Source organism: Copadichromis virginalis, linkage group LG6, assembly GCF_057382275.1.
Source record: "Copadichromis virginalis isolate Kocher_CV1m ecotype Utaka linkage group LG6, C_Virginalis_male_GT1.1, whole genome shotgun sequence".
NCBI classification, from domain to species: domain Eukaryota; kingdom Metazoa; phylum Chordata; class Actinopteri; order Cichliformes; family Cichlidae; genus Copadichromis; species Copadichromis virginalis.
In genome coordinates, this window is record NC_140623.1 from 27,858,271 (window position 1) to 27,882,078 (window position 23,808).

The 23,808-nt window shown below is 40.4% G+C and overlaps 1 protein-coding gene across 2 annotated transcripts in view; it reads left to right on the forward strand.

Annotated features, from left to right (window-relative positions):
- Positions 1-23,808, forward strand: part of rhbdl3 (rhomboid, veinlet-like 3 (Drosophila)) — a 72,119-nt gene that overhangs the window by 26,101 nt on the left and 22,210 nt on the right. For both annotated transcript variants that reach the window (XM_085459652.1, XM_085459653.1), the window contains 3 exons: positions 15,385-15,543; positions 20,269-20,493; positions 21,935-22,083. In XM_085459652.1, the coding sequence (XP_085315778.1) occupies positions 15,385-15,543; positions 20,269-20,493; positions 21,935-22,083 (533 nt within the window). The remainder of the gene's footprint in view (positions 1-15,384; positions 15,544-20,268; positions 20,494-21,934; positions 22,084-23,808) is intronic.

Here is a 23,808-nt window from a genome sequence, read left to right on the forward strand (position 1 = left end):
ATATTCTTATTTGCATGCTTTTTGATACAGAAATATGTACTGTGTCAGAATTGTCTGTTTCATGGTGAAGTAGACAGAGTAAAAGAAGGCGAGCGGAGAGAGTATATTAGACTACGCGCAAGAAAAAGCAATTACCTGTGGACAGCTACGTGCACTTCCCATCACATAGAACAGGAAAGCAGTGGAGAGAGGAGAAATGAAGACAAAAGGGAGCGGAAGCTGTATCAGGAAAAAAAGGAAAGGAAAAAGGAAAGAGCGGAGATACTGTGGCCGAAAGAGTCTGCAAGTCAGCTGTCTCTGTGAGAGCTGATAAGACTAATCTGAGTGAATAGAGTTTTGGAAGTAATGCCATGCATTTGAAATTTCGAGGGATTTTTTTTTTTTTTTTGGGGGGGGGGGGATATTGAGACTTTGAGTTTGAATTACTAGGAGGAAGGGATGACATGTCCAGGTGCAACCAGCTGCTCCGCCGAGTGAACTTTAGCTTCGGTGCAGAAAGTTTTTCTATTTGGACTCTTTCTCGTCTTCTAAAAACATGAGAGTTGGTTCAATTTAATGCTCAGACTTAAACATCAAGTGACTTCACTTTTACCATACACAGCTCTGCATTGTTCTTGTATTATTTGTCTGAGTATTTCTTTTAGAACATGACCAAAATATATGTATACACACACACTCTCTGAGCACTTATGAAACACCTGTGTAACCCTGTTCTATTCAATATGAGTGTTACAACCCTAGCTGAGACTACTGTGACTTATACCTGTGTGGGTGTCTCCTGCCTTAAGTGCCACCCTTCTGTGCAGCTGCCTCCAATCAGCAATTAGGCCAGGAGTGCTTAAGGCCAGAGCTTCAGTGCCAGAGAGCCTTTTTTTTTTTTTTAACAGCTTGTGAGCGATGTTTGTGTCTGGACTTCTTACTCCTGCTCTGTGAAGAAAGGTTGTTTTTGACCATTTAACCTTTTTGATTCTTTTGTTTTTTTGTGCAGCTTCTAGGCATTGTTGTATTTTTACTTCTTTTGATAGTGTTAGCTCCTTGTCCTTCTTTTCTAGTTTAATTATTAATAACAACTTTTATTTAATTGATATTTTTGCCTCCTGGTCTCTTTGTCTTCAACCTGAACACTTTGAACAAGCAATGGCTTACGATAAGGTAACATCCAGTAGTAGAAGCCATACAAATATGTATGTAAATCCATGGAAAGTTATACATGAACAGGTACAGGTACATGAACACACAAGCCTGTAAATATACAGGTAACTGCACATATCCATAGATACATATACATGTGCCGAAGGTAAAAAGAGAAACAAATTTTCATTCAATTTCTACTTGATCTGATACATACTGTGCATGTTCTATACATGGATTTAAATTGTACGTTATTCAAAAGTGCAGTGCAAAGCTTTTTCTTGATGGTGCCATAGTTTCAGTCCTTAGTTTTTGAAATACACTTTTGTTTTGAATTAGTTGACAAAAGTTGAGTTTTTTCCTACAGAACTATCCCGTATGGCAAAACACTTTTGTAGATTAGCAGGTAATGGAGTAGATAAGCATTATCAATACATTATCATTATATAAAATATTACTTTTGTTCTTTCCCCACTTCTCCTGGTTTTTCAGGTGAACGTCACAATGAGTGAGGACCTTAATGTTACACCATTCTGCCCACAGACATTTGGCCAGTATGCTCTTCAGGGTCATACCCTTGTGCACCTCTGGCCCGCTCTGCAATTGTTAGGTTGTTGCATTTATGTTGTGACTATTTTTGTGTCTGTAATTTCACCAGAGAGCAGACATAAACAGAAATAACCGTTGTCATCACTAGTAAATGTTTTGTTTGCCTCGTCAGCAAACATGATAGAGACGCAATATTAGCAATAGTTTGGAATATAATGTAGTATATATCACATTTATGTTTAAATGACTTTCTTTATTTCTCACACTGTTCTTCTACGCATCTTCTTCTGCGTCCTTAAGTGGTTTGTAAAATGCCAGCCTTAATAAAATTGACATTTGAATAATTATTGTTCTTAATATTATTATTCTGATTATTATATGTATTTCACATCCCCGAGCTACTTGCATGCACTTCTCAGTGATTACTCTTTTGTCTCTCTTGTTGCTCCTTTGTCTCTTACACTCCAAAGCAAAGTGGCTTCATCCTGCTCTCTGTCCTACAACAATCATCTTTTTGCGCTACAAGCTCGGGGAAATAACAAGTTCAAGTGTGCGTTCTGTGCAACACTTGCCCCTCAGTGTTTCACCCGAGTTTCCCAGGGGAAAACACCGCTCATATTCAAGCATGAGTAACGAGGTAAAGAAAGCGGAGTGGGTGAGAAATTGTTGGTCCTGCTATTTAATGAAAGTGGGTTGTAATAGAGAGCTGTGCTGGGACAAGAAAGGTCCTCCCTCAGCTTGTTGAACTTGCTGATGGCTCTGTCACAATGTTGCTTAATTGACTTGTTTTGTGCCCAGCTGAAGGTTATTGCATCAAAAGAAGTAATTTTATCTGGCACCTGGAATCTGTAGTACTTTCTGTCCTGCAAGCTTCCATTTGTAGGCTACAGTCTGGACATTCTTTTAAGTATTATAATTTTAAACTTCATCCTCATGTTATTTTATCACGACTTAGCAAAAGAAATGTTACCATTATCTCAAAAGATCAAAGACTCAACTGGATAGCCAGCTTAACCCCCATCAGTGGTCAGCATATTTATAACTTTTAATCCTTTCCTGAGTTTCTTTGCTTTATTTCTAGCTTTTCCCTTGTTTTCTCTTCCTCCCTCTCTTCTCCCTTACTCATCTGTGGCCTTGGCCTTTGAGTCTTAAGTTTTTATGGCTGCATTAACAGGCACTGCTTGGCATTTGGGGGGCTATTAGAAGTCTTGTTGAGTCATTAGTCATGCGTTTGAAGTGTGATGTGGGCAGAGCACTGGCTTGGCCAGCGGGGGCCGTGACATGCATGGTGAGCTGGTCTCTATGCGAGCCAGACGGCTGACCTTTTCCAGCAGAATCCTCCACGACAAGAGAGGTGAAGTCTGAGTAATTAATGGTGTGAAACTGTGGTTGCTCATCACATCCCTTCCTTTCACGACGTCTTGTCACTCAGCCTTCAAGTGACACCGGCGGATGATCCACCTGGGAGGAGCAGAGAGGTAATGGATCTTCCTTTCTGTGTTTATCCCAGGTGGAGATCTCTCCCCAGCTGAATGCTTTCAAAGTTCATTTTGAACACGGATGATAATGAAACTGAAAAGAGGATCTGTGTGACAGCAAGACTAAAGCGAGTCATCCAGCTTCAGTGTGAGACAAGTTGACTTGAGCTGATTGTTTTTCCTTCATTTCAGTAAAAAGTTCTACCCTTTGAGGTTTAAAAAAATAACACATGCACTGCAGAGCATAATTAAAGTAACGATTAGATGCTGCTGAATTCTTCTGCTCTGAACGGTGTTGGTTTTGTCTGGGTAACTGAATTTGTTCTCTGTCAGAAAACAATGATACGACAAACGGGCTACTGACTGGTAGCCCGTCTGCATCAGTGCCTGCCTGAGCTGGAAGCTGTCAAACTGGCCCCAGGCTGTGGGAAAGATTAGAACCGCTGATGTCAGACTGACCGACGTCAATTTGGCACTTTTTACTTCGAAAGAGAGCTGACTGCTGTGCTGTCTTACATGTATATATGCTTTACAATGTGTGTGTTTGCAAGGCTTTGAACCTTTCGGTAAATGAATTTTCAAAATAATGAGTTATTATTGATGTTCATGCATTTGAGCATACTTGCACCAAGACAAAACTTCTGAGAATGATGATCACGTTTGAAAAATACTTAATTGTTAAGTTGTTATCCAATTATTTCCTTGTAGTGTTAAATTTAAAACCAACAAATAAAATTAGGGATGCACGATTATGGCCAAAATGATTATCATGCTTAGTTTGTTCAGTATTGTTTGTGGTTATTTATCACAATTATTCTTCAATTGTGTTGGCAAAAAATGTTTTCATTGCATTGTCATGTAAACACTCCTTTCACATTTTCATATCTGTACAAATCTTTGCATCCGGATAACATCAACACCACACTACTTTTACATTAAGCTACATACCTGTTAATTAAAACAGGGTGTTTATTCACCTTGCCTGTTGAAGTGTTTGTACATGCATGATGCATATGACTAAAATGCACACGGTGTTCAGTGGGCTCCTATCTTTGGTTGGTGATTTCAGTAAGTTTTGTCAGCTGTACGGGCTCACTTTTATGGACATCAGAGTTGATATTGGATGTTTTAAGTAAGTGACCAATTCATAGTGGTGTTGGCCAGAGGGGCCGATGGCGCGATATGGCAGCCTCGCTTCTGTCAGTCTGCCCCAGGGCAGCTGTGGCTACAACTGTAGCTTGCCTCCACCAGTGTGTGAATGTGAGAGTGAATGAATAGTGGTATTGTAAAGCGCTTTGGGTGCCTAGAAAAGCGCTATATAAATCCAATCCATTATTATTATTATTATTATTATTATTATAGTTTTTCTTGATATTCATGCATTCATTATACTTATACAGTTTGTGGTTTGTTTTCAGGTGGCTGAATAAGCTCATTGCAGACACAACTCTACAGCACTTTTTGCACATGATTAGTTCTCGGTTAGCAACACTTGGGCTAAATCAAGCGCTGTTGTTTGGAAATCAAAAGTATTTCCAAACAACAGAGGGTGATCCATTTGGAGGATAATCTCTTCATCTTCTCTTATGCCAGACATTTCAGTTTTGTTGTATATTTGTCTTTTAATGTAATTTTGCTCATCCACACTCGTCCGGAAAAACTCAAGCTGTGTGATGCAGGGAGCAGCTGTGACTGGCACATGCAGGAACAGGTTATGGATCTAATTTAGGGAGTGCCTCATTAGCTTTTGCTTTGAGTTTAGCATGCATTTTCAGTGTCTCTCGGTCACGTTCCTTTAATTGTGGGAAGCCAAAATCGTGAACATTAAAATTCAATGAACTGTGCAGCCCCAGATAAAGTATATTAACAAAGGTGTTGATAGTAGCTTGTCTATTAGAACATTGAAATGAAAAAACCCAAAGGGCAAAGAAAAAATCAGGGCATAATAAAGTAATCACCATAGATCATTAGGATTCTGCATACTACACATGTGTCATGGCAATTTTGTATATGTGGTTTTGTGTTGCTAAAGGGAAAATATGGAAAAATGCTTTTTCAAATGCATCACTTCGCATGGAAATGGCCAGAATTGGTGCAAAGACACACACATCACCAACATGAAGATTTTCATCCATGATTGCTCATAGCCCCATAATCTTGACTGGGGTCTTTTGGGTGATGTCAGCTGTCGGTCTGAGTGTTTGACTTTTCACCTCTCCATCGCTGCTCCGCCTCTACCATTAAGGGTTGCCTCCCGCCGACAAGCTGTCGGCTCCACTCAACCTGAACTAGTCTCCTAAATGAGGCTGGGTCCTGCTAGCGGGGCTTATGACAAGCTCTAAAACCACAGAGCGTCTCCCAGCTTACAGTGGCAATAACTCTGATAATGTACTCTTTCAGCTGGGCTAGATAATGCAAAAGAAAAAAGCAAAGGAAATAAAAGAATGGGAGTGTGTGAGAAAGATGAAAGAGAAGGCAAAAGAAGGAAATAAAATCACACAGGGAAACCCCTCCTGTTGTCAAGGTCACATCCTGAAAAGCCTGATTAACATGAGAAGGTGAGTGTGTTTGAGTGGATTCAGTTGTAGGGTCTGAGTAATGGCCAGTGAATGAGGTGCCGCTGGTTTTGCCTGTCCTCCCTGGTGCTTCAGTGTAATTAGCAAGGAGACTAACAAGCTTTAACGAGGCGGGCTTTTTATTAGAACTGCTAATTGCTCCATGCCAGGGGAATATTCAGGAAGCACAGGGAAGTGGAATTATAATACGTGTGTGTGTGTGTGTGTGTGTGTGTGTGTAAATGTGCAGTATCTGCTCAGAAAGACAATAACACTCAAAGACTGTATTTAGACAGGAATCTACATGTAAAATTGTTCACATGCTTATTTACATTCCCGTTTTCCCTTTTGAATTCACATGTGTATTCCATGTTTATAGGTGAGACAAATTAAAGGAAAAATTAGCATCTTCAGTTACCTTTGCGTATTTGTGCTTCTGTTTGGGTGTGCTTAGGTTTGATGTAACGCTCTAATCAAACTGAGATTTTCTTCCAATCATTTCAAGTTTCAAATGGTTGCATTTCCTTCTCTTTGCCCTGACTGAACTTTGTTAACTCAAATTATAAGGTTCTTTTTAGCTGACTCTCATTCAGGAATTTCTTCTTCGTATAAACTTGTTTATCTGCATGCTAGGCCTCGGTAATCATTCTTATCAGATTCACAAGTTAATGAAGAATATTCATTGGTTACTATGATTGATTTGAATAGGACACAGCAAGGATCTCCTGGTTGTAAATCAGCTGGCCAGCTGTGACCTTTCTGTGTGGAGTTTACATGTTGTCACTGCGTCTCCCACAGTCCAAAGACATGCAAGTTAGTTTTATTAGTGATATGAAGTTAGTGTCAGTGTGAACTTGGATGTGAATGGTTGTCTGACTCTCTGTGCTGGCCCTGCAATAGACTGGCATCCTGTCCAAGATTTACCCTGCCTTTTACTCATGACAGCTGGGATAAGCTCCAGCTACATCAGGGCCACGAAATGGACGAGCTGTTAAGGAACTGGATGTTTTGAACAAGCTCTGATTTCCTGAGAAAAGTTGCTTGATTTTTTTATTTTTCATATGCTAATTACTGATTCTGATTCCCTCTAGACTCCATGCACACATATCTTTTAATTAATTACAGTGTTGTCCTCATACTCAGTGATCAAACATGTCATGTAGTCTTACTGAGACAGATTTTGAATCTTTAACAGGGTGTCTCGGAGTTTCTAACACCAGCAGGTTGAAGTTCAGATGCTGTTTTTACAAAAGTCATTAGGAAAGAGAATCTGCCAGCTCGTTAAATTGCCTTTTGTAATGTCAGCCACAGTCAATTAGCTGCTCTGCCTTCATGCTCCATCCTTCATGATGTATTACATATCTGGGAGAACCTCAACATCTCCAAGTGTTTTACAGCAAAGCAACTTGTTCTCTGAAAGAATTTAACAGGACACGGTAGAATAGCCTCATTGCTGTGAGTTGTAATGAGATGTTTGATTTACTGTAGAAAATACAAGATGCCAGTGGCTGGATAACCAAAAATCTTGTTTTGTCTGTGGGTCAGCAACTCGAGCGGGCAGAAGCTGCTTTTTTTTGTACTGCACAATCCTTAAAATAGCAACAACTGAACACTGTCTGACTGTGTGGTATGACTGTAGGTAATTATATTGCTGAACAGGCTGCTTGCTGATGGATTATGCCACACCATGTATTTAACTGGAAGGAAGTAATAAATGATACACTGTATGTAGATGTAATATATATTTTTCCTTAATACCCCAAATAACAATATTTAGGTAAAAAAATAATTGAGCTGAGCATACATCTGCAGAGCCAAAGTTGTATGTTGACTGTATTTACATGCATTCTGCTCTCTAATTCTTCTTAATATCAAATAACACTACCAAAAGTAAGTCTACTGCATCCTAAAGATAGTGTCTATTTTTAGCAATCCCTCCTTAAAACCACCTGCAGTGTGTGGTTGCACACACTCAAACACATGTAATTGCATTCTCAACCTGGATGTGCTGCCACAGCGCGGTGCTTTGCTACTTAGCCATAGTCGTACCTACACCACCAGGAGGATGTTATTCTTAAAATGTGTGACACTGGGAATCTTTACTGACTCCACGGGCAGCAGTCATGTTTGTTTATTTCCTCACGTCCTTGTCCATGTGCAAACCTTTGCAGCTTTCAGGTAATCCAGGTACTTAACAATTCTTTACATGGGATAGAGTGACATTATCAATGGGAAAAATGGCTCGTGCGTGTCATTCCATCCCAGTGAGACAGGTCACACATGTCACGCTTGTTACTGCACCAACCCGTATGACTGAATGAATTATTTTCCAGTGTGAAATTAGCTCTGTGGTGATGCAGCTTCAATTTCCTGTCCTGTTAGTTTGTTTCACCACATTTCTGATGTAGGCAGTGAGAAAAGAGTGACTGTCAGAATGACTCACAGCCTACATTTTGTGATTACATGCTATAGTATGAACTTCTTCCTGCAGAGCCTCCAGGGTACATCCTGTCTAAAATGTAGATGAGGTTATCAAAAATTTTGGCAGTCTGTTTTCCGCTGATGTTGCATAAATCATACATAAGTTTACTGTCAGCAGTGGAACAACAGATCTCATTTTCTTCCTAAACAATTAAAAAGGTTTTGTCAGACACAGAATAAAAAGTTTTCCCACTGTGTGCAATTATCCCATTTCAGCATTCAACACATCAGTTCTTAACGGCTTGACAGCTTATTAACTGTTTACTGATGTACAGTTGTGGTAAGACATACGCATACACTCATTATGGGCATGAATGTCATAGTAGTTTTGGGCTTTTAAGGCATTCTTTGAACTAAAAATAAGTTTTAATGTATTTTGGGTTTAAATTGGGATACATACAGACCCAAATATATGCATATATCCCCCACTAATATTTGGTTTAATCTCTACTATCAATCTGCACCGAAATCAGTCAATTTTGGTAACAATCAACAAGCTTCTCGCATTGGTGGTCAAATAGCTCAGTCTTTGTCTCGTCGGACCATAAAACTTTTCTCCAAAAGGCATTTGGCTTGTCCATGTGGGCAGCTACAAATTTCACTCGAACTTGGAGGTGTGGGTTTTGGAGCAGGGGCTTCTTTTTTGGTCCGCACCCTCTCAGTCCATGGCGATTTCAAACTGTCTTCACTGTGGAGAGTGACGGTGGTGTTCCAGGAGTTTCTAGTTCATGGCAGGCTTGTGCAATTGTTGGCTCCTTGGTTGTTCCTGAATATTCTAACCAATTTCCTCTCATCTGAGGGTAACACTTTGGGTCTTCTACAGACCTTGGCAAACCGGTGATACATCAGAATAACTTGAACTTACATACAATTGTTTGAAGTGGTGATGTTGAAATCTTAAATTGTTTAGAGATAGCTCCAAAAGATCTTCCCAGTCTGTGTAGATCTAGTATTTTTCACTGAGTTCCTTGGATTCTCCAATAGTTGTGGATATTGGTTAATCCAGTGAGTGCTGCTGTCAAAGAAGAACTGCCAGTTGTAGCCAGACATGATCACTAGTAAGCCTTGACCTTGACAAGTTAAAAGGCACTGTGGAAGATTTAAGGAAGTCGATATATGTATATATTTGAGCTTGTTTGTATGCATTTGACCCTGAGTGGATTCGAGAAAGTCCAGAATAGATTCAAACATGTGCACCCAGTTCTTGTATTTAAAGTGATTTAAAGATGTTTTTCTAACCAAGAAAAGCAATCATTAAAAGCCCAAAATTACCGTGACATTTATGCCCAGGATGAGTGTATGTAAACTTCTGGCCACAACTGTTGGTGTAGCAGGCGTTGAGTGGCTCTGTGATGTGGTCGTTTAAACATTAGCCTTACATGTAAAAGATATCTGGTTTGAGATCAGCTTCATGAGGTCAAAAACTAGTGTACTCCTAGTGCCGGTCCCAGGCCCAGATAGATGGATGTGCTGCATCAGGTAGGGCATCCTATCTAACAGTCTGTGCCAAATCAAACGTGCATGTCCATCTGCTGTGGAATTTCTTTGGGAAATTAGTGAGCAGCTGAAAATTCCCATCACAGGTGTAGCAGGATTTGAGCGTGGCCACCAGCTGTGGTAGAGCAAGATGATCGTTTGGACGTCGTCATCTGTCCAATTTTCTTCTTAGCTTGTGCTTCTTGTTCCAGACACCATCTAATTAGTAGCTCACGACTCAGAGACAGCGATTCAAAACAGTGTGGGGTCATGGTCAATGGTCACTGAAAAACTAAAAGGTCAGACAGATCAAGGCTTTCGGTCTTATATTTTAACACAGCAACACAAATTGTGATCAATATTTTGGAATCCAGGCCCAGAGTACAGCAGAGGATCTCAGTGTTTTCATTCTTTTCAGCCACTTAAAATAAATGAGGGTTCGATTTTATCATCCTCGAGTTGTTTTGAGTATATTTTACACAGCCTGCTTTGTTTCTCCAGGCTCTCAATGCAAACTTAAATCCTTAAAAAAAAGTCCCTGACCCTCACACGCTGCCTCCCCTCTGCTTCCTTAATATTCAGCTTTGTGAAAATGAGGATGAAGACAAAAAGCCCTGCATTGTGTCCAAAATGCACCCCTCGGCCTCAGCATTAACACCCCTCACACTCCCCTCCCTCTGTTGTTTTCCTCCTCTTCCCCCTGACAGGCTGCTGAGAAGCCCTTAATATTGGTTGTGAATGTTTTATGGTATTATGTCTGTACCAGGATTTGAGAGTATGTGTGTGTGTGCTTATTTTAATCTGAGAGATTTGCATCACACTCCCTTTGCTGCTTGCAAAACAGGCCTTATGAAGCAGAGACAATAACATAATTATGAAAATGAAATGTGTTGGGATAGAAGCTAATTCAAATTCTAGATCTGGGAAATATTATTACAACACAAGCCAAAATGCATCCAACAAAACTCAAAGTTATTTCATAACTGCTAGACAGATGATAATAACGTCGGTGCATAATTTTAAAAACAGCATTAGTACATCTTTATGTGCAGCTCACACTCATTTCCTTTGCAAAGTGCAATTAAATGTTAATCATTTAATTCATAACTTAATTAATTAAATTGATTAAATGATACACAAACAAACTAAACTTGCTTAAATGTGCCAGTTTTAGCTTGTGCCAAGAGTCTTGGTCAAAAATGTTTTTTGTGCGATATAATGTCCTTCTCTGCGTGGACCTGCATCGAAAGAAACGATCACTAATTGGAGTGAAGGAACTGGCTAAACCTTGCATGAAATTGCCATCAGTGGTCCATTGTTGAGTGTGTGTCCCTCTGCAGCTCCACCCCAGCAGTCTGCCCATTGACTTCAGAGGGTGCTCACTCAGCTATGAAGCCTGTGGTGTTGCAGGGTGGAGCGAGGAAGATGTTTGTGTGTGTGAGGAAAATAATGCATGGCTGTCTGCATCTGTGAGTGACATGGGAAGAGATAACAGGCACATTTATTGAACTATTTATTTTTCTTCTGAGGGATTTCTTGTATTTTACTTTACAGTGAGAAAGTAAAGGGGATAAGTGAAGGAGAGGTGCATGGATGTAGGGTAAAGAGGGTGTTGTGTGAAGGGGATAGATGGAGGGGGGTGATAGGAGGTTGATGGGGGCCGGGGGGGTTTCGTAAGTAGGGTGGGTGTGGGATAATATTGGGGCGGTGTATGTGGCGGGGGTCTTGGATTGGACTGTAATCCTTTAGTCCTGGTTTGAAATAACCCTGCACAGTCTGGGACAAACAATATGACAGGGTCTCTCTCTCTCAGACACACACACACACACACACACACACACACACACACACACACACACACACACACACACACTGAACATATTGCCTGGCTCAGAGTGGTGAGACTGGCTTTGGCTGACGTTACTTCATCATGACAAAATGTCTTCAACGGGAGCTCACTGATCTGCAAAAGAAGGTTTGTTCTTACTTCTGTAGAGGAGAGTTTACATTTTACGCATTAAGTGAGATTTTTTGGTGGTGCATAAAGTAAAGAGAGCATGTTGCACTCAGAAGTGCAAGTTTGAGCATATTCAGGGGTGACTGTTTGTCTAATATTGAAAAATGCAAAAATGGATGGGCTGTTCATGCTTGAAAACCCTTCAGTGTGGCTAAATTAAAACAATTCTGCGAAGAAGAGTGGGCCAAAATTCTTCCACAGCGATGTGAAAGACACACTGCCAGTCACTGAAAATGCTTAATTGCAGTTCTTGCTGCCAAGAGTGGCACAAGTAGTTATTAGGTCTAGGGGGCGATTACTTTTTCACACAGGGCCTGCTAGGTCTGGATAGTTGTTTTTCCCTTAATTATTAAATAATTGCATTTTGTATCGACTCAGGTTGTTTTTGTCTAATATTACAATTTTTTGATCATCTGAAATATGTAAGTGTGACGAATACACAACAAAATAATAAAACAGGAAGGGGGCAAATGCTTATTCACAGCACTGTATGCTTGAGGTCATTAGGCACGAAGAGCACTTGGCTCCCTTCTGGTGAGGTTACTCTTGTGGTCCTATTTTGTCTTTTCTCAGTGCTACATCTGTTAGCATTAAACTATGGTTTTTCTCAGATTGCTGTCACATTTTCCAAACATTGCTTACAGATATGTATGTGAAAGTAAGTAGTCACATCATCAAATGTAATATTACTCATGTGATATTGAATATAATATTGAATAGTAGTAAGGCCGTTCTACGGAAGAGGATTAGGGCCACTGGAAAAAAAAGATGTGCCCACTTTTTTTTTCCAGTGGCCCTAATCCTCTTCCGTACCATTCCAAGTAAAATCAGTCAAATCTAAAATAAGGTTTCCATCTGATCCCCTCAGAACATATTTAATGAAGCTATGCAAAATTGTACTTTCCTACTATGAACATTTGTGCCATTTAAAAAAAATCAGAGTTTAAATGCATTTTTCACACCTGAAAATTCATGTAGCTATCTCCTTTACGTAAGAGGGCTCAAAAAGGCTGGGAAAATGAAGACAAATTCAAATGCACCACCTGATGTACTTCGAGGGTCTGTGCATCAGAAAATACTCATTTTGCATGGTTTCAATGAATCAGTTGTTGTATAAAAACAAAACGAAAACAGCTGATTCTCAGGGGATCAGATTGTCAGCGATTATATAGTGAAGTGGGAAAACCTATGGCTTATTTAAAAAATACAGACATCTAGACACTTTTCCATGCTACTTCCTCTTCTGCAAATGTACAGCTTTGTTGCAACTGTACTGCTTTTCAACATTTGAGAACTCCATGCATTAATCGTGTGAGCCTCTCATCATGCTTTCTATACTCTAAAGGTCTCACTTACTATCTGCTGTCAGTCATTTCTTCTGTTTACTGTCAAGTGGAAAAAACATTTTCACAGGTCATCATTTTTTATATGACTTTATTACTTCCTCACGTTGTGATAGATTAAAATTGTCCCACTCGTCTTTACATTGTTCCTTAAGTTCATTGAAGTTTTCAGCCATTTGTTTATGCACAGCTCTCCGCAGGTCTTGCCACAGCATTTTGATCGGGCTGAGATCTGGACCAAGTCCAGTTACATTTTCTTTTCCCGTCCCTCTGTTGTAGTTTGCTGGTGTGCTTCAGCTCATTGCAATTTCACATTTGATTCTGAATGCTTTGATATACAGAGGAATTCATGGTCACAGTGACTACAAGCTGAAATCATCACCCATCCACCACTGTCCAGCACAGTGGTGGATGGGTGGTGCTATGCTGTGTTTGGTTTTGGCAGAAAGATTCTGTTGTGCGTCAAAGTTTCATCTGTCCACAGGACATTGTGTCAGAGGTCTAGTGATTTCTCCAGGTGCTGTTTAGTCTTTTTTTTCTAATTCTTCTATCATGATTTTTTTTTTTTTTTTTGCCGTGATTTAGCATGCTAACTGAGGCCTGTAAAGTTGAGATGTAGCATTTGGATTTTTTGCATGTTCTCTGAACATCTGACTTAGAGGTCACTTTGCTAGGACCTCTAACCTGTGAAGATTGTGGCATTGTGTTAACATACGCTTGAGTGCTCCAGACTAATAAACTCACACTTGCTGATTATCTAAGTGTTATTATTAAGTGTATTTGGTCATCAGCACTTGCTGCTTCTTAACCTCTTTATTCCTTTGCAAGTGAAGGTAAACTTAGTTTTTTCAAAGGACTGCATATGTTAAAAACATCTGTCATTGTCTGATGAGTCAGTCCATAGCATACACTTTACTTACTATACTTTGTAGCACCGGCATGCTTGCTACACATGACTGCCTGCTGGAACGAGCTGCATTTAATTGTCTGCTGCCAGACGAACTGCATATAAACAAGTTTCAGGCTAGATGCAAATTTCAGAGATAACACTGGCTTGAAAATGTACAAATGGGCTTGCGTTAAATGAAAACTGCATCATCGCTGTTAGATAACATGTAAAAATAAAGACACACAATGTTAAAGAGAGCTAGAACCTCTTCTGTCTGTTGTCCCTTGGTCAACCATAGACCACCTGCTGCCAGACTGGCTGTGCTCAGCTTCTGCTAGCGCTGTCATATGGCAACCACACGTTTGCATACACACGTGCATGCATGCGTGCTGTAACTATATCTGGTTCAGGGGTGTTGAAGTCTGGCAGGCGGCTAATATTGTCTGAATGCCACATCTTTATGCATGGATGTGCACATTTGCAAATATACAGATAGAGAAAGACAGAGTTACATGTGCATACACACTCACATGCACAGAGGCAAGCAGAGTGGCAGCAGCTGTCTTCTGTCTGAATCCACAATCAACCCAACATCCAAATAACACATTCAAGTCCTTTCTAGTGTAATTTGAGGCCAGACAGATATTGTCGCATATGGCTGTACCTTTTTTCTGTTTTTCTTGTTTTAGGGCGTCATGAGCAGCTCGATTTTTCACATTTCACTCAGAATTATTCCAGAAACACTGCTCACTTCTCTGCAATCAGAAAGCCTCTGTAAGAGGTCCTTCCTCTGGCCCCCTAAATGTCTGTGTGCGTGCATGTATATATGCATAGGCTGAGTGGCAACTTCACTATAAATTGGCACTTAAGATTTGAAGCCACACGGCACAAAGGAAAGAAAAGAGTGGAGGAAAAAAGCAAAGCTCTTTTACCATTTAAGTGCTTTAGTAATCACTGCTCTGAAGGTCTTTTGACATATTTGGATTTGTCAGAAAATCTTGGGTATGTTATTTTTCAGATATGTCTGAATGCTTCCTCTCATGAGCAAAAAGCAGCCTGTGGCTAAATGCGGTGCAGGGTGTCATTTCAAAGTGAAATTCAAAGCTGTTATAAGTTACTGCATCTCCACAGTTGGGCCTTTTAGAGCAATTAGAGCTCTTTTATGCAAGATCTTCAAACCATGACTAAACCGCTGCTGATGGTTTTTAGGGTATTGATATTTGGCTTTGCAGAAAACTGTGCACGAGGTGAAACTGACTACTCTAGACTTTTTAAAACGTTTATTTTATTTTATTTGTTTGATATACTGCAAGTGTTGTGCCCATAAAGACACCATGTTTCGTTTGTCTAGTATTTTTCTGTCTGTTCTATTTAAATAATACTTTTAAACAGGTAATCATCACATAATCAATCAAATAATGAATCAATAATAATCTTTTGCATTTCCATATGTTTTTGTTTGCAGTATGACCCCGAAAACTCAGGCTTCATCAGTACAGAGCGGTTCAGGGACCTGCTGGCCACCCATGGCTCTGAGCTCGACCCCCACAAACTGGAAGTCCTGTTGGCCCTTGCTGATGGCAATGCTGATGGAAAGATCTGTTATCAGGACTTTGTCAACCTGGTGAGATGATTTAACTTTCTGTAACTCTGTATTATCCATAAAGATGGTTATGTGAGAAAATCCCACTACATCAGCAGTTTCTGAAATACTGTGCCTAGCACCAATATGCGTCGACATGTCTACTTGAGTTACTGCCATGTGATTGATTGACTGGATATTTGCTTTTTGATCAGCTGAACGACTATACTTAATAAAGTGTCTGGTGAGTGTCAAAGACTCAATACTTATGACTTCACGTGGACGTCACACCTTTTCTCTTAATTGTGATGACATTAAAGCTTCCACAAACCCGAAGGCTAAAGAATATCTAATACGCCAAAGCAAAACATACGTTGCAAGCAGTAGAGTACAACTCTAAACACTAGAGACATTAAAAAGACTGATTAAAAATTGTTCATAGTACTCTGTATGAGGCCAAAACTGTTTGAAGTATGGCCAAGACTTGTTAATTATCTCCTAATGTGCAGCAACTGAGATTTATTTGTGACTTGTGGAATAGTTGTTTTTTTTTTGCCACATCTGGAACTTTTTCAGCTTTACATCCACCATATTCCAAAATCACCTCAGCTACACAAGATTGCTCCTAATAGGAAATAACTCCCTGTCTGGTGAGAATTACCCCTCCTAAGGCTCACCTTGCCCCACTTACAGTTTCACCTTCAAACCACAGCCCGCCGCTGATTGTCCAAGGTCTCACTCAAGTCTCTTCAGCCTTGCTAGCTTCTTCATAACCTTTTCTTTTCTTTTTTCTTGCTGCTATACCTCGTGGGAGACTCAACTGCTGACCCAGGATACTGTGAAGTGGTCTTATGTGGTACACAATAACTACTGGGTGGCTAAGGGATGCGGTGGGGGTGTACATCTCTGTACAGACTGTAGGGAATTCATTGTTGTCTCTGACTGTAAGAGAGTCCATCTCTCCCTGTCTCTCTTGTTCTTCGGAGCTGTTTATTGTGTGATACAGTGGGTGAGGAATGAGGCCTGTAGGAAGCTTGGAAAAATGTCAAAAGGACATTTTCTATTTGGTGCATTCATGTCACGTGAGAGCCTGTGGGTCATGGTGTGCAACTGGAAGTGGGACAGAAAGGAATGGAGGTCTGCGTGCGTGTGGATCTTTGTGTACAATATAGTGAAGTATAGTTTATACATTCACAGAGGCAGCACCAACAGCAGCTAAACACATAAGAGAGAAAGGAGTGACTCATGGTTATGGTAATAAGGTGTGCATGTTTGAGTAAATAGGTGCTAAAATTTCAGATTTGTAAAGCATTTATCATCATCTTCCAGTTACTCACTGCTTTGCACTGGTGGATTACAAAGGTTGACCATCTTTAGACATTTCCTGAGCTTTGTAAAAAACATAGTAAGGTTTTTTTATAGTAAGTTGAATTTCGATGACCTTAACACTAACATTGAACTGTTTCGATTGGTCAACAGTAAAAATGTTGTTGGTGGGATCCTTCACATGTGAACCCACAGCTCTGTGAAAAGGCTTGTGAAACATTTTATGACTATCTGAAGAAATGCGTGGTATGTAAACACGCAGGCACGATGCTCAAAAGTACCAACTGCAAACTGGGAGCTTGAGGCAGAGAAAGAAGGACTGCAGCAAAGAAAGAGCGGAGTAGAGGAGTAGGGAGGAATAGCAGAAAAGGAGGCAAAGGAAAGGACAGACAGAGACAAACTGTGAGGGTTTTATTTGTTGCGCCATCTCTCCCTTGCACCACAGCTCTTCCATCAGCGTGATTGTCAGTAATTGCCTGCTCACTGCTCCATCACAGTTAGCTTTCATATCACTGCTCGCTCGCTTTCTTCATCCTCTCTAACTCTTTACCTTTCCACCTGCCTTTCTTGCATTGAATAAACCAGCAGGTTCCAGCTCTTTATTTCTTTCTTATTTTGTATGCTTATTACATTCTCCTTTACATTTGTCTCCTTGTATTTAACTCTCTCTCATACATCACCCTGATGTGTTGCATTTTTTTTACAGCTTTCCTGGGCAGAAAATAGCTACGTAATGTGTTTATACTTTACAAAATATCTACACTTTTAACCACTCAGTTTCTCGCCCGAGTGGAATAAATTCAGGTAATGCTCATAACTTATGATGCATGCTCGCATGTCCTGTTTTGTGTTATGTATACCTGAGAGAGCTTGAGCTTTATGTTAGTTTTTTTTCTTCTTTTATGTGGACGTTTGTTTATGCTGATGTAAGATCTCCCAACATCTTTTTGTTTTTGTGATTTGACACAATCGTCGACATTCAGGCAGGAAAACACGTGGAGACAGTGAAACGCAATCCAAGACACATTGTGGAAATGCCAAAACACACAGTGGCATATGAGAAAGGATTTTCTGTTATGACAGTGGAAGTTGTTTTAATTGTTTCACTTGGCTTGGAAAGCAGTCCACCAGGAATGTGGACGGATGACGTTGTTTTGTGTGTTGCGGTAAATGTTAAGCCTGGTTGAACTTTTTTTTAGTGTGACCACCTTGTGTGCGTGTGTGTCTTTGCCTGTGCTTTTTTAAAAGCCGCTCTGTTGATGCCAACATTGTGCGCTCTGCCAAAAAACTGAGGGTAATCCAACAAAACAGATGAAACTCAGGGCTGACCTGGTGGAGCTAACGGAGGCATTAAGGCATAAACCACATACTAACACACTTCTATAGTCTCTTTTCAGCCTTCATCATATTTCTTCTGATCCTCCGCCTATTTGTCCTTCTCTGTCCCCTTCTTGTTGTACTTGTTTCTTCCTCTGCCTCTTCTTCCGTCTCTTTTCTCTGATTGTATTTTCCACTGATCAAACAGAGAAATTGTCTCTTCCTAGCCGAACGCTCATCAGTGCCTCTCACCTCTTCTGCCCCTCTCCCTTCTCCTCTTGGCAGCGAGAAAACAGACAGAACATTATTCTTTCTTTTGTGCCTCGCAAAGACGAGAGGAATCACAGTTGCTTCACACGAAGAATTGACTGTCTTTATGGGGCATGGCTGCCTGGGGGGGATGTCTGTGAGAGCGCTTGCTTCGGTGTGCGGTCTCGAAGTGGCCATGGTAACCTGTAATCATTTTCCCACAGTTCTCTGTGACTGATATAAAGGCTGAAATAATTGGCTTTTTTGAAGTTTGTCTCCAAACAATGAGTCCTAAGACTCTAAAAGTCTCATTAAAAAGCGTCAGAAGAACTATCAGACAACTGTTCAGAGATTTTATTGTTTTTCTGATTTCGTGTATTCCTTCTTATCTTTATTTCTCGTGCAGTTTCTGTTAAACTGAGCTTAGCTGTGATAAATGTCTTTGCTTTCAAGATGTAAACAAGAAGATAAGCCTGCTGGCTTTAAACTAAAATGTTCCTTCTGATAAGCCAGTGCTCGTACTTGAATAAACATCAATTGAAGCTTTCTTACACATCGCAATTTTGAAGCCAATTTAAAGTTGTAGCTTTTGAAGATCCAGTATTACCGTCCACATCTACCTCTATTGCCAACAGCTCCGCTGCCACAACACATTTATGTTTTTTTCCCCAATCTCTGCCCTTGCTGAAAACAATAACACTCATCCTTATTGCCTTAAAGTAGCATCTGCTAACTGACACATCTGGGCTTCCTGCAGTTCTAGAGACACAGACATAGCCGTAAAATTGAGTTATGGAGTGTCACATAAACAGAGCGGAGCTGGAAACAGATTGGGGGAGGAGGGAAAGACTGGGACCGATAGCCAGAGTGAGAGAAGGATGGAGATGTGGGACAAGAATCTTATAAAACACACAGCAAGTGCAATAAACGGCATAGAGACGGCTGTGATTTAGGCAGCTGGAAAGGATAAACTAGAATTTCTTTTGCCATCTATGCAAAACAAAAAGCCTTACTCAGTTACTCTTAAGATTTGTGCAAACATTTTTTCGTCTGGTTATTTGTGGAAAATGTAAAGATAATTAAGTGGCAGATAGCTAAAACACATTCCTATTATTATTCTCACTTTTCTGACCTTCTTAATGTACTGTTACGCTCAAACAAAGGCTGCTGAAAATGGCGAAACATTTACAAATGCGATAAAGCCTGGAAACCCTCATTTCTTGTGGATTTTGCACCTTTTTTCCGTGGACGGGTTTCTGATGGACATGTTTGTTCAGCAAAAGATGTGTTAGCTTTTAATGCCTGTACGTGTCTGTACTGTTTAATGTAGGGTGGCTGGCAGTGTTCATTATCAGTTCACTGCAGATTATTCTCTTAGTCAGTCAATCATTTGACCTATTGGATATCACAAAAGTGTGAAAAATGCCTTTGTTCAGCCAACAGCACCAAATCATACACATTCCTGCTTCATTTTTTTGTCCTTAGACTCTCAGCCTGGGTAGTTTTGAATGATTCACGGTTCAATATAATCCTTTTTTTATCCTGGGCCTTGGTGCAGTCCCTCAGTTCATCGACTGCATGAAACAAGCCGTTTTATCTCCCTTGTCATTGCCTTTGAAGCAACTTTATTTCGATTGGCTGCCCCTTGTAAACAGAAGATTTGATCAGCGGGTGGGTTTCTGAGCTGTGTACTTGTGATGACCGTACCTGCTCTCACAGATACAGCAATTGAAAAAACTCTCTGATAGTGAGTTTTAATAATGATGGTTATAGTTAGACTGTTATATTAAACTATTTGTACTTACCTCCATCTCCTCTTCAGTTTTCTTCCATTCTTAATATTTCTTCTTCCTCTTTTTATGTTTGTTTCGATAGATGAGCAACAAGCGCTCCAACAGTTTCCGGAGGGCGATTCTGCAGGGCAGCAGGCAGCTAAAAGGCTGCAGTCTCAGAGACGAGGCAGGCTTAGGACTGTCCCAGCGGTTGGTCCGCCACGTTGCCTATGAGACGCTACCCCGTGAGGTCGACCGCAAGTGGTACTTTGACAGCTATACCTACTGTCCCCCTCCCTGGTTCATCCTGGCTATCACCATCGCAGAGGTAAGTTGATGGAACATAAAATGTGATGAATCTTTTAGTAATAGTACATTTTAATATGAATTGACCATGATGCTTTTCAACGGTGCCTTCTTGTGCACCTCTAGTATGATGTCAGTGTGCCTGTTATACAGTTGTGGTCAGGCGTTTACTTACACTCATCATGGACATGATCGTTGTAGTAATTTTGAGCTACTGATTTCTGAGCTGTTCTTTTTCCAGGTGGAATGACTGTACGACATATTCTTTAGTATAATGTAATCTTTAATTGACTGCACAAGTTTGAATTTAATATGGATTTTCTCTAATTCACACAGGGTTAAAATTATAAATAAAGGTGCAAATAAATACAAACACAGCCACTAATATTTGGTTAAATGTCCCTCAGCAAGATGTCCCTGAACTAGCCATCAACAAGCTCTTGGCATGATTTTCGTCGGGTATTTGGACACTCTTCTATATTTAAATCTGTTTGGGTTTTGGGAAGATCATTCCAGAAGTTTAATGTTAGCCTGCTTTATCTATTCCTAAACCATTTCGTTTTTGTGTGTTTGCAATCATTGTTCTGTTGGGACACCCAAATGTGTCCAGGTTTCATCTTTCTTGCTGAGTGGTTTGCAACTTTTAGTGTCAAAAGAACCCTTTTTGCCCCTTCTACCAAACAAAGGGAGAAAAATCACTGCACACGCAGGGGGGTAGTGGGTGGGAGGATGGACGATGGATGGGAGATGTAACTGGGAGAGGATAAATTCGTTTAAATTATTATTTCTTCACATATATATATATTTTTTTACTGATGTCAGCTGAGAAAAAGAGACTCACCAAAACTGTACAACAGAAGACTGAATAACATGTTACCTATTTGAGAAGTCTCTTTTTCTGCTGTGATATTGGGATGGTGGGGTCAGAATTTGGCATAAAGAACATAAAAGCATGGATCCATCCGGCTTGTGTCAGTGGTGGTGGTGATATAATAGTTTGCCCATATAAGGTGTATATAAAACATTTAATAATAGGATAAACATACAGTGGTGTGAAAAAGTGTTTGCCACCTTCTTGGTTTCCTGTTTTTTGTATGTTTTTTACACTTTAATGTTTCATATCATCAAATTAAAAATTTTAGAAAAAAAACAACAAAACACAAAATGCAAAACATCCAAAGCTTTGTGAGAAAGGGATGGCTCCGCCCCCCAAAATCCCCTAAAAAAACCCAAAACAAAGCAAAAAAAACAATAGTATTTGATATTGATGCCACCACTGATTTTTCCAGGTTAATTTGATTGAAACAATATTAAATCAGAAGCTTTTGCTCAACTCCTGTGAAATTACTGAAGTAATTTATTTGCATTGTTTCTATAATAATCTATGAATGGATTTGTGTATTTGTTATTCTTATCATAAATACTACAGCAAGTCACTTATTGTTTGTTCTCTGCTCTCCCAGGTAGCTGTGTTCATGTACTATGGGTGCCAGATGGACCGCTTGGTCCTGCAAGTTTCCAGTCCATCCTTCCTTAAAAGTCCCCTACCTTACCATCCTCAGCTACGAGCCCAGGCCTGGAGGTATCTCAGCTACATTTTCATGCACACTGGGTGAGTTTAAATCTATTGCTTTTCATAACTTTGCCACCATTCAGATTTTCTGATCTTGGAAACAACTTGGTGACATATTTTAGATGAAGTTATCTGCTACAGTGTGTTCATGTCAGCCTTTAGATCAAGGAGGTACGCTTGTAGCATTTTAGGTGGATATGACATATTGATGAACACTAATTTGAAGTGCCGCATAACTGTGATGCCTTGGGGTGGTGTTACCTAAGGCATGTGAGGTGCTGAAGTGAATCAGCACAAGTTATGCAACAGATTCATCAACAGAAATATACAGCAGTGATTTTTCGTTCAAACACACCGAGCAGGACAAAGAAGTAAGAGATGAGAAACGTAGTCGATGGATGCAGCCAATAATGTTGACTGAAAGAAACGGGTCCTCTAATAACTGTTTGTAGTTGGATTATTGTAACGTGTGTTATGTGTGCTCATATTTGACCATAGAAAACAGTTATCTTTACAGGTACTCTTCACAAAAAAAGAGAAAACACCAAATATCAACTTGACAGATTTAATAAAACCACCTCTACATTTCTTCATGTCTCCTCCTTCCCTCCTCCGCTCCTCTCCTCTCTGACTATATTATTATCTGTTCAGTTCCGGCCAGGTCATCCAGGTTTAATTACTCTTCTGGCTAAATGTAGTTTCAGGCGATAAAGAGAACTAATAAAATGGTAATTTACTTAAGAGAACCTGGTTCAGTGCGAGGGAAGGGCTCGTGCACGGTGAGAAGATAAACTGGAAAGGATGGAGTGATGTTTAACACACCCCAATCACAGAGGAACTCACTGAAATGATTACGGTTCTCAAGGAAAGTGGCTGGCGGGAAAAGGGACTGTTGGGATTTAAACAGTCTGACTGAGGAAACTATGTATAATCACTTGGAAAGAAAAGCGTCTGGACTTCTTTAAGTTACTTGAAGACGTTTCACCTCTCATCCGAGAAGCTTCTTCAGTTCTAAGAGTCAAATGGTGGAGAGCCCCAGGTTTAAACCCAGTGGGAGTATCCCCCCAAAAGATGGACAAAAGGACCCCCTGATGATCCTCTGCTTAGTCCAATGAGCCAAGGTGTGAAGACGGGTGTAGGTCACAATTAGCCAGGGTTTCAGGTGAGCTCATTGTGAAACCTGGCCCCACCCTATCATGTGATTTCCTGAGGTCAGATGGCCCAGGGTGTGAGTGGCTGTTAAGGCGTCTGGGAAGGGATCTCAAAACTGGATTATAGATGGCAGAGAGTTGGTGTCGTAAAGCACCGCCTCTGTTCAAAGATGGTCGTTCACAGTGAACATAAATGGCTTCTTTCACTCCTCTTTCAAACCATCTGTCCTCTCTGTCCAAAATGTGAACGTTGGCATCCTCAAAAGAGTATCCTTTGTCCTTTAGATGCAGATGGACTGCTGAGTCTTGTCCTGTGGAGGTGGCTCTTCTATGTTGTGCCATACGTTTATGAAGTGGCTGTTTGGTCTCTCCAATGTAGAGGTCTGGGCATTCCTCGTTACACTGTACAGCGTACACCACATTGTTAAGTTTGTGTTTTGGCGTTTTGTCTTTCGGGAGAACCAGTTTTTGTCTGAGTGCGTTGCTGGGTCGGAAATGCACTGGGATGTCGTGTCGTTTAAATCTGGGACTCTCCACCATTTGACTCTTAGAACTGAAGAACCTTCTCGGATGAGAGGTGAAACGTCTCATAAAAGACACTTTTCTTTCCAAG